General features: G+C 51.8%; 1 protein-coding gene across 1 annotated transcript; it reads left to right on the forward strand.

Moving 5' to 3' along the window:
- Positions 1–8,433: 8,433 nt before the first annotated feature.
- Positions 8,434–11,360, forward strand: LOC114551467 (uncharacterized). The gene is made up of 2 exons (XM_028572512.1): positions 8,434–10,810; positions 11,151–11,360. The coding sequence occupies exons 1-2, from the start codon at positions 10,475–10,477 to the stop codon at positions 11,316–11,318; spliced, it is 504 nt and encodes a 167-aa protein (XP_028428313.1). The 5' UTR covers positions 8,434–10,474; the 3' UTR covers positions 11,319–11,360.
- The last annotated feature ends 630 nt before the right edge of the window (positions 11,361–11,990 follow it).

Here is an 11,990-nt window from a genome sequence, read left to right on the forward strand (position 1 = left end):
GTGAAGTTGGGTGCATTCGGACATGTTGGGCCCCATCAGGGGGCCCTGGGGCCCTTGAAGTTATTATCGGAGGGACCCACACCGTCAAGTTGGGTGCATTCGGACATGTTGGGCCCAATCGGGGGCCCCATCGCGGGCCCCTGAGTTATTATTGGAGGGACCCCCTGGGTGGTGATGGCGCAGTGGATAGACCCTGAGCACAGACACTTAACCCATAGTTGCTCCCGAGGCGTTGGGGTCCATATATATATATATCATATATATCATCATATATATCATAGGTCAAACGCCTATGTATATACGGCAATTGTACATCACTTTGGATAAAAGTGTCAGCTAAATGACATGTAATGTAATGACCCACACTGAGCTGGGATGCCGGGCCACCGTGCGGGTGGGGGAGCCCCTTGAAATCATTATTATCGTGTAAACATATGTATTATATATACAGGTCAAAGTTAACTCGTGAGGGAACCCCAACCAAAAGTTGGGTTAAAACTGGGATGCTGGGCCTCGTGAGGGGCCCCCGGGGGCCTACGCGTGGGTGGGGGAGCCCCTTGAAGTTATTATTATCGTGTACACATATGTATTATATATACAGGTCAAAGTTAACTTGTGAGGGAACCCCAACCAAAAGTTGGGTTAAAACTGGGATGCTGGGCCTCGTGAGGGGCTCCCAGGGGCCTCCGCGTGGGTGGGGGAGCCCCTCGAAGTTGTTATTATCGTGTACACGCGTGTATTGTATGTACAGGTGAAAGCTGACTCATGAGGGACTCACAACGAAAAGTTGGGTCAAACTGGGATGCTGGGCCTGGTGAGGGGCCCCCGGGGGCCTCCGCGCGGGTGGGGGAGCCCCTCAAAGTTGTTGTTATCGTGTACACGCATGTATTGTATGTACAGGTGAAAGCTGACTCATGAGGGACTCACAACGAAAAGTTGGGTCAAACTGGGATGCTGGGCCTCGTGAGGGGCCCCCGGGGGCCTCCGCGCGGGTGGGGGAGCCCCTTGAAGTTATTGTTATCGTGTACACGCGTGTATTGTATGTACAGGTGTAAGCTGACTCATGAGGGACTCAACGAAAAGTTGGGTCAAACTGGGATGCTGGGCCTCGTGAGGGGCCCCCGGGGGCCTCCGCGTGGGTGGGGGAGCCCCTCGAAGTTGTTATTATCGTGTACACGCGTGTGTTGTATGTACAGGTGAAAGCTGACTCATGAGGTACTCTGGCGAAATGTTGGGTCAAACTGGGATGCTGGGCCTCGTGAGGGGCCCCCGGGGGCCTCCGCGCGGGTGGGGGAGCCCCTCGAAGTTGTTGTTATCGTGTACACGCGTGTATTGTATGTACAGGTGAAAGCTGACTCATGAGGGACTCACAACGAAAAGTTGGGTCAAACTGGGATGCTGGGCCTCGTGAGGGGCCCGGGGGGGGCCTCCGCGGGTGGGGAGCCCTCGAATTTGTTATTATCGTGTACACGCGTGTATTGTATGTAGAGGTGAAAGCTGACTTATGAGGGACTCACAACGAAAAGTTGGGTCAAACAGGGATGCCAGGCCTCGTGAGGGGCCCCCGGGGGCCTCCGCGCGGGTGGTGGAGCCCCTCGAAGTTGTTATTATCGTGTACACGCGTGTATTGTATGTAGAGGTGAAAGCTGACTTATGAGGGACTCACAACGAAAAGTTGGGTCAAACTGGGATGCTGGGCCTGGTGAGGGGCCCCCGGGGGCCTCCGCGCGGGTGGGGGAGCCCCTCAAAGTTGTTGTTATCGTGTACACGCATGTATTGTATGTACAGGTGAAAGCTGACTCATGAGGGACTCACAATGAAAAGTTGGGTCAAACTGGGATGCTGGGCCTCGTGAGGGGCCCCCGGGGGCCTCCGCGCGGGTGGGGGAGCCCCTTGAATTTATTGTTATCGTGTACACGCGTGTATTGTATGTACAAGTGTAAGCTGACTCATGAGGGACTCACAACGAAAAGTTGGGTCAAACTGGGATGCTGGGCCTCGTGAGGGGCCCCCGGGGGCCTCCGCGTGGGTGGGGGAGCCCCTCGAAGTTGTTATTATCGTGTACACGCGTGTGTTGTATGTACAGGTGAAAGCTGACTCATGAGGTACTCACAACGAAATGTTGGGTCAAACTGGGATGCTGGGCCTCGTGAGGGGCCCCCGGGGGCCTCCGCGTGGGTGGGGGAGCCCCTCGAAGTTGTTATTATCGTGTACACGCGTGTGTTGTATGTACAGGTGAAAGCTGACTCATGAGCTACTCACAACGAAAAGTTGGGTCAAACCGGGATGCTGGGCCTCGTGAGGGGCCCCCGGGGGCCTCCGCGCGGGTGGGGGAGCCCCTCGAATTTGTTATTATCGTGTACACGGGTGTATTGTATGTAGAGGTGAAAGCTGACTTATGAGGGACTCACAACGAAAAGTTGGGTCAAACTGGGATGCTGGGCCTCGTGAGGGGCCCCCGGGGGCCTCCGCGTGGGTGGGGGAGCCCCTCGAAGTTGTTATTATCGTGTACACGCGTGTATTGTATGTACAGGTGAAAGCTGACTTATGAGGGACTCACAACGAAAAGTTGGGTCAAACTGGGATGCTGGGCCTCGTGAGGGGCCCCCGGGGGCCTCCGCGTGGGTGGGGGAGCCCCTCGAAGTTGTTATTATCGTGTACACGCGTGTATTGTATGTACAGGTGAAAGCTGACTTATGAGGGACTCACAACGAAAAGTTGGGTCAAATTGGGATGCCGGGCCTCGTGAGGGGCCCCCGGGGGCCTCCGTGCGGGTTGTTATTATCATGTACACATATGTATTATAATATATTATAATTGAAGTTATTAATATAAGGGAGTCTAGATGTTGTGTCCGTACAAAGGTTTAGAGTCGAAAGACTCTCCGGTGGACCTAACTCATGGTAGACCCGCACTGGGTTGTTGGGTCGACAAGGAGTTGTCGGGTCATGGGACAGACCCAGGTTCCCGTGAGGACCCATCTTGTGGGACACTGAGTTGTTGGGTCGACAAGGAGATAGTGGGACGGACAGACCCAGGTTCCCGTGAGGACCCATCTTGTGGGAGACCCCACTGAGTTGTTGGGTCGACAAAGGAGATAGTGGGTCTTATGGACAGACCCAGGTTCCCGTGATGACCCATCTTGTGGGAGACCCGCACTGAGAATCTGGGTCGACAAGGAGATAGTGGGTCTTGCGGACAGACCCGGGTTCTCCGTGTGGACCCATCTCATGGGAGACCCGCACTGAGAATCTGGGTCGACAAGGAAAACATGGGTCTTGCGGACAGACCCGGGTTCTCCGTGTGGACCCATCTTATGAGAGACCCGCATGGAAAATCTGGGTTCACAAGGAGATAGTGGGTCTTTATGGACAGACCCGGGTTCTCCGTGAGGACCCATCTCATGGGAGACCCGCACTGAGAATCTGGGTCGACAAGGAGATAGTGGGTCTTGCGGACAGACCCAACTCCCCCATGTGGACCCATCTCATGGGAGACCCGCACAGAGAATCTGGGTCGACAAGGAGATAGTGGGTCTTGCGGGCAGACCGGGTTCTCCGTTCGGACCCATCTCATGGGAGACCCGCACTGAGAATCTGGGTCGACAAGGAAAACATGGGTCTTGCGGACAGACCCGGGTTCTCCGTGTAGACCCATCTTATGAGAGACCCGCATGGAAAATCTGGGTTCACAAGGAGATAGTGGGCCTTGCTGGAAAAACCCGGGTTCTCCGTGAGGACCCATCTCATGGGAGACCCGCATGGAGAATCTGGGTCTACAAGGAGATAGTGGGCCTTGCTGAAAAACCCGGGTTCTCCGTGAGGACCCATCTCATGGGAGACCCGCACTGAGAATATGGGTCTACAAGGAGATATTGGGCCTTGCTGAAAAACCGGGTTCTCCGTGAGGACCCATCTCATGGGAGACCCCATGGAGAATCTGGGTCCACAAGGAGATAGTGGGCCTTGCTGAAAAACCCGGGTTCTCCGTGAGGACCCATCTCATTGGAGACCCGCACTGAGAATCTGGGTCGACAAGGAGATATTGGGCCTTGCTGAAAAACCCGGGTTCTCCGTGAGGACCCATCTCATGAGAGACCCGCACGGAGAATATGGGTTCATAAGGAGAACCTGGGTCTTGCGGACAGACCCGGGTTCTCAGTGAGGTCCCATCTTGTGGGAGACCCGCACCGGGTTGGTGGGTCCGCACTGGGATGTTGGGTCACCCAAACTGTCCGGATCCACCCTGCTTCTCCGTGCGGACCCATATCATACAAGTGTACTGTTGGGGCTTTGTAAATAATCATAAGTGTGTGGTCTAGAGCTACTCTGAAATCTGTAAAGTGTCTCGAGATGACTCTTGTTATGATTTGATACTATGAATAAAATTGAATTGAATTTAGTGATTTTGACATAGAGACACAACAAACTGGCATGTCGAGCCACACTGGACTCAATGGTGGGGTTCCATTGGACTACACGGGGCTGAGTCTTGAGGTCAGCTCAGCAGTAAAGTGTCAGGAGGTTACTGAACTCTCACCTGAGCTCCAAAGGACTCTCAAGACCCAACCGTGTGCATTTCAATGGGGGAAAAGACCCCGCTTCTAGGTGCGAACCCCTTTCATGATAGAACCCATATTGGAGCTTAAAGGGACACGCCACCACCGTTTGTTGAAAAAGGGCTTATCGCGGTCTCCCTAGGTGGGACAACGCATTTTATTTGTGCATGCGTTGTTTTAGTCTGGTGCAACACCGGCAGCTTTAGCATAGCGTAGCGAATGGAATTTAGCATGTTTTGCGTAAAAAAAAAACAACAAAAAAACCAATTTCTTGCACCGAGACAAAGAAAATGTGCTGACCCCACCTACCTAAAGCCAGGGTAGACCGGGATAAGCCCTATTCCAACAAACGGTGGCGTATTCCTTTAAACCTTATTCAATTTCATGCATGTTAATAACACAAGACACAATTTAAAAGAACTTTATTCATTGACAAACGCTCAATTGAAAAAACACCATTGTTTTTTTCATCTTTATTTATTGCACGTGCACTTTTTCCAGACAGAGGCGACCGCCTCCCGGCCTCCTCTCGGTCGACTACGCAGGTCAAACGACTCCGACTGCTGCCGACCGCGGGATCCTCTGAGCTGCAAGGCGGCCGAGAGGAGGCCGAGGAGAACGAAACGCTGAAAGAAAGCGCAGATGCCGAGGGTCCGTCGGAGGACGCGGTGGATCCGCAAGTGGAGGCCAGGGGTCCGTTGGTGGAAAAACCATCCCTGCACCTGGAAAAATGGAAACAAATACAAATAAGAGCTCAAATACATATTGCCGTTCATGTAGCCGATCCCGCTTGAATGTGCAGATGTGTTAAACCCAGGTTCTATGTGCGAGTCCCTGTAACGTTAGATCGGCAGGCCTGCCCAGAGCTTAAAGTGTATAAAATAGTCTTAAGTAAAATGCACAGCGTATTCAAAATGACGCAGCGAGCAAGCGTCTTAAGCCAGAGCTCAAATTACTTACGTAGAATATGCAAAACACACTTTTATGGGCCGACACATACCTTAACCCGGTTTCTGGGTGTGGGTCCCTTCAATGCTAGGTCCTGCCAAGAGCTCGAGCAGTAAATATAACACACTATATTCAAAAATGTAATGCAGTGAGCAGTGATCTCAAAAGCATCAGCGAGCAACTCACAGTTCTCGAAGCCGAGGGACGGCCGGTTCATGCTGAAAGAAAGCGCAGATGCCGAGGGTCTGTCGGAGGACGCGGTGAATCCGTCGGTGCAAGTGGAGGCCAAGGGTCCGTCGGTGGAAAACCATCCCTGCACCTGGAAAAATGGAAAGAAATACAAATAAGAGCTCAAATACATATTGCCGTTCATGTAGCCGATCCCGCTTGAATGTGCAGATGTGTTAAACCCAGGTTCTATGTGCGAGTCCCTGTAACGTTAGATCGGCAGGCCTGCCCAGAGCTTAAAGTGTATGAAATAGTCTTAAGTAAAATGCACAGTATATTCAAAATAATGCAGTGAGCAGTGATCTTAATCCAGAGCTCAAATTACTTCAGTAGACTACACACACACTATTATGGACCAACACATACCTAAACCCAGTTCCTTAGTGTGGGTCCCTATAACGTTAGGTCTGCAGTCCTGCCCAGAGCTCAAGTATACAATATAGTCTAAAGTAAAATACACACTACATTCAAACTAATGCAGTGAGCAGTTATCTTAATCCAGAGCTCAAATTACTTCAGTAAAATATATACATACAAACTTGAATGGACAAACGCATAGCTAAACCCAGGTTTTGGGTGCGAGTCCCTGTAATGTTAGATGGCCAGGCCTGCCCAGAGCTACTATTATGTAGAACACACATCATAATCTAACTAAGAGTGTGCAACGATTCTGTGCAGCAGAAATCTTTGCCGGCGCATTTTCAACAAACCACGCATGAGTCGCTTTCACCTACCCGCCGATGGCATCTCATCTCGATGGGAATCGATGAAGCTGCTATAGAAGAGGGGATCGGGAGGATGTTCGAGGACCTTTCCTCAGTCCCACCTGCCAGTGAGGTCGTTGCCCGTTACCCCGCAGAGCCGTCCGCCCCTCGTTCCGCCCGTGTGACGCCGTCGAACAAACCCGCCAGTGATGTCGTGGCCCGGTCCTCCGCCGAGCTGTCTACGACTCCTTCCACCAGTGCGACGCCCTTGAACAAACCTGCCAGCCATTCGCCAAGAAAGCAGTTGTTTAGGAGGAACGAGCCGGTTGCGAGGACTCCGACCCCCCCCTTCAGCAAGAACTGTGGGATCCTTGCTGCCGAGCTGAAGGTGGTAAAGAGCTGCTGGAAGCCGAAGTAGAACGGAACGACGACCTGAAACAGCTGCACTTCTCAACCAGTCGAGAAAAGGTTGAGCATTGCGTTATTCCTCCAAACTACGTTTTATATTTCATTAGTTTCCTAATTTTGTGGCTTTTTTTGGACACTTGTTCCATTTTTTTTCCAGTAAAACCGGCAGAGGAGTTCAAGGAGCACACGGAAGGAAGCAATCCCACGCGGAAAATAAGGGAGAATGCCCGCCAGCCAGCTAACCGCGTCTTTTACTTCCTGACGTTCACATCCGAGCCCGCTGTTCCACATCTGAACCTTCTCTTTCTCAAGGACTACGTTCGGATCAGGAACTAAGTACAAAATTGTAAGGATTATCAATGTCTAAAAGACTAGAGGACGACCATAAAAAGCTACCCGACGGATGCCGTCGCGTTTGTGAAGTACGTTACTAGCGGAACTCCGGGCGAGGAATTGGCAAAGGGCTCAACTGCGGATGGGCACATGACTTCACTGGCAGGTGGGACTGAGGAAGGGCCCTGGATCTCAGCCCCTGAAGGCCTTCTGCACCTGGAAGAACAAACAACAAATACGAGCTCAAATGCATTGCTGTTCATGTAGCCGATCCTGCTTGAATGTTCAGATGTGTTAAACCCGGGTTCTAGGTGCGAGTCCCTGTAATGTAAGGTCTACATGCTTGCCCAGAGCTAAAAGCATATAAAATAGTCTTAAGTAAAATGCACAGCATATTCAAAATAACGCAGCGAGCAGTGGTCTTAATACAGAGCTCAAATTACTTACGTAAATTATACAAACACTTTTATGGTCCAACACATACCTAAACCCGGTTTCTGGGTGTGGGGCCCTTCAATGTTAGTACCTGCCCAGAGCTCAGGTAGTAAAAATACACAGTGAAAGTATCAAAGAGTAACTCACAGTTCTTGCAGCCGAGAGACGGCGGGTTTGTTCGACGAGTTGAACGGAAGAGAGAATCCTTCAAACCTCCTCTCGCTAGAAAGCGGCCTAGGTCTGAAGCAGAACAGACGAGACACTCCTACAGACCTTCCCTGACTCTTCTTCCTCCATCTCCACGCGGTGGTCCTCTACTTCCTCCTCCTCCATGTCCTTGTCCTGTACGTCCTACTCTGCGTTGTTCTTCGGGGTCTGTCGCAAGACCGTTCCGATTCACTTGAACTGCCATGCGGGCAAGTGGTTGCGAAGGGTCTGTCGGAGGACGCGGAGGGTCTGTCGGTGGAGGCAAAGGGTCTGTCGGAGGACGCGGAGGGTCTGTCGGTGGAGGCGAAGGGTCTGTCGGTGGAGGCGAAGGGTCTGTCGGAGGACGTAAAGGGTCTGTCAGCGGCGGATGGGGCCACGACCTCGCTGGCAGGTTTGTTCGACGGTCCACAAGGGTGGAAGGAGTTGCAGGCGGCTCGACGGAGGATGGGGCCAGTATAGGTTTGTTCGAAGGCATCACAAGGGTGGAAGGAGTTGCAGGCGGCTCGACGGAGGATGGGGCCAGTATAGGTTTGTTCGAAGGCATCACAAGGGTGGAAGGAGTTGCAGGCGGCTCGACGGAGGACGGGGCCACGAAATACAGGAAGGAGTGGCAGGCGGCTTGACGGACGACAGGGCCACGACCTCACTGGCAGGTTTTTTCGAAGGCATCACAAGGGTGGAAGGAGTAGCAACAGGCTCAGAGGAGGACGGGGCCACGAAATACGGGGCAAGTATAGGTTTGTTCGACGGTCTCACAAGGGTGGAAGGAGTGGCAGGTAAACCTATCCCTCCTCCTCCGTGTTGTTCTTCGGGCTCCCGAGTGGTCCGTCGGAGGAACTCAAAGGGTCCGTCGGTGCAGGTGGAGGCGAAGGGTCTGTCGGAGGACGCAGAGGGTCTGTCGGTGGAGGCAAAGGGTCTGTCGGAGGACGTAAAGGGTCTGTCAGCGGCGGATGGGGCCACGACCTTGCTGGCAGGTTTGTTCGACGGTCCACAAGGGTGGAAGGAGTTGGAAGCGGCTCGACGGAGGATGGGGCCAGTATAGGTTTGTTCGAAGGCATCACAAGGGTGGAAGGAGTAGCAACGGGCTCAGAGGAGGACGGGGCCACGAAATACAGGAAGAAGTGGCAGGCGGCTTGACGGACGACGGGGCCACGACCTCACTGGCAGGTTTCTTCGAAGGCGTCACAAGGGTGGAAGGAGTAGCAACAGGCTCAGAGGAGGACGGGGCCACGAAATACGGGGCAAGTATAAGTTTGTTTGAAGGCATCACAAGGGTGGAAGGATTAGCAACAGGCTCAGAGGAGGACGGGGTTACGAAATACGGGGCAAGTATAGGTTTGTTCGACGGTGTCACAAGGGTGGAAGGAGTGGCAGGTAACCCTATCCCTCCTCCTACGTGTTGTTCTTCGGGCTCCCGAGTGGTCCGTCGGAGGAACGCAAAGGGTCCGTCGGTGCAAGTGGAGGCGAAGGGTCTGTCGGAGGAAGCGGAGGGTCTGTCGGTGGAGGCAAAGGGTCAGTCGGAGGACGCAAAGGGTCCGTCGGTGCAAGAAATGAAACAAAAATACAAATAAGAGCTCAAGTATATTGCTATTCATGTAGGTCATCCTGCTTGAATGTTCAGATGTGTTAAACCCTGGTTGTAGGTGTGGGTCACTGTAATGTTAGGTCAGCAGGTTGTTAGGCAGAGCTAAAAGTGTATAATATAGTCTGAAGTAAAATGCACAGTATATTCAAAATAATGCAGTGAGCAGTGATCTTAATCCAGAGCTCAAATTACTTCAGTATACTACACACACACACACACACACTATTATGGACCAACAAATACCTAAACCCGGTTTCTGGGTGTGGGTCCCTTCAATGTTAGGTCTGCAGGCCTGACCACAGTTCAAGTATGTCTATATAGTATCTATAGTCTTAAGTGAAATACACATTACATTCCTACTAATGAAGTGAGCGGTGGTGTTAATCCAGAGCTCAAGTTAAATCTGTAGAATATACACACACACACACAGTTATAGACCAACACAAAGCTAAACCCAGTTCCTCGGTGCGGGTCCCTTTAATGTTAGATCCGCCTGCCCAGAGCTCAAGTACATCACATAGTCTCAAGTGAAATGCACATTATATTCCAACTAATGAAGTGAGCGGTGTTGTTAATCCAGAGCTCAAGTTACATCTGTAGAATACACACACACACACACACACACACACACACACACACCATTATAGACCAACACATACCTAAACCCGGTTTCTGGGTGTGGGTCCCTTCAATGTTAGGTCCTGCCCAGAGCTCAAGTAGTAAAAATACACACTATATTCAAACTAATGCAGCGAGCAGTGATCTTAAAAGTATCAACAAGTAACTCACAGTTCTCGCAGCCGAGGGACGGCGGGTTTGTTCGACGAGCTGAACGGAAGAGAGAATCCTCCAAACCTCCTCTCGCTAGAAAGCGGCCTAGGTCTGAAGCAGAACAGAAGAGACACTCCTCCAAGCCTTCCCTGACTCTTCTTCCTTGTTCTTCGGGCTCCTGAGTGGTCCGTCGGAGGACGCGGAGGGTCTGTCGGTTGAGGCGAAGGGTCTGTCGGAGGACGTAAAGGGTCGGATGGGGCCACAACCTCACTGGCAGGTTTGTTCGACGGTGTCACAATGGTGGAAAGAGTGGCAGGCAGATTGATGGAGGACGGGGCCACGACCTCACTGGCAGGTTTGTGCGTTCAATATTGTCAGAACATGCAAAAGGCAAATGACCGCTACATTGCGAGAGAACTGGCTTTGCTGAGGGCGTCCAAAACCCACCCGCCGATGGCCTCTACTTCCTCCTCCATGTCCTGGTCCTCTACCTCCTCCTCTATGTTGTTCTTCGGGCTCTTGAGTGGTTACATCGTAGCGGTGACTGGGCACAGAAAAGGCGTCGTCCTCAACATGACGCGGAAAGAGGTCAAAGCGGCAGACAAATTGAAGAACGGCAATCGCATCATACGGGTAAGTACTATCAATGCAAAGTGCAAAGTTCGTTTTATGGTGATTGAGTTGCTCTGAGAAAACTTCTGAGCTAGTTTTTCCTCATATGCAATAATGTGCGAGTCAACTGGGATCAAAGGCATACAAACGAGTGGCGGCCTTCATGTGTCATGATGAGCACACGGCCAAGAAGTTTTATCATGGTTCGTTAAATCTTAATTGTGCAATGCGGTTTGGTCAATTACAGGTGATATTTCCATGCAGACTTCTAGCTGTAGGTTTCTATATACACTGAAAAAGCATCACTTTAATCTGTTCATATTCAACATTTATCTATTCGTTTTGCCATTGCTTCGCACAGCGGAAAGCCCGGCCGAGGTCTTTAACAGCCAAAACCTATCCGTCACGGCGATCTCAGCTTACGCTGTCAAGAAGACAAATCAAAGCACCTAGGACACGAGAGCCACAGAGGACACGGACGAGGTGGAGAACCGGGACAGTGAGTAGGACGAGGAAGACCAGGACATAGGGGACATAGAGGAGGAGGAGGAAGAACAAGAGGAGGATGAGGATGAAGAACAACAAGAGAAGGATGAGGAGGAGGAGGAGGAGGAGAAGGAGAAGGAGGAGGAGGAGGAGGAGGACAACCACGACGACGACGACGACGACGACGACGACAACGACGACATGGAGGACCAAGACATGGGTGAGGACAAGGAGGAAGAAGTGGTAGTAATTGAGGAATCGGGCAGAGAGGAAGTGAGGACCAGGAAATGGAGGAGGATGACGACACAGAGGAGGACGGTGCAGATGAATACCCAGACAGGACTAGGACTGGGCCAAGTTGTCCAATAAGAAAGCGGCCCTGTAAGTCTGAAGCCAAACTGAAGAGAGAGTCCTCCAAACCTCCTCTGCCTAAGGAGAGGCCCTGTGAGTCTGATGGGGACATGGCCTCGCTGGAAGGTGGGACTGAGGAAGGGTCCCGGATCTCAATCCTAATCCCATCTTCTACAGCAGAGTCATCCATCTCGTCAAGATGGGATAACATCGGCGGGAGGGGTCTGGATGCCCTCTCCAGAGCAATTTCCCATCCAATGTGTCTAATGTCGTTAGACGTGGTCCTCATGTCAAAATATATGTTAAAATCTGTCAAAATAAAGACAGTGAGGAAAACATTTTTGTCTCTAAATATATCCTAGTA

Source organism: Perca flavescens, unplaced genomic scaffold, assembly GCF_004354835.1.
Source record: "Perca flavescens isolate YP-PL-M2 unplaced genomic scaffold, PFLA_1.0 EPR50_1.1_unplaced_scaf_1, whole genome shotgun sequence".
Lineage (NCBI taxonomy): Eukaryota > Metazoa > Chordata > Actinopteri > Perciformes > Percidae > Perca > Perca flavescens.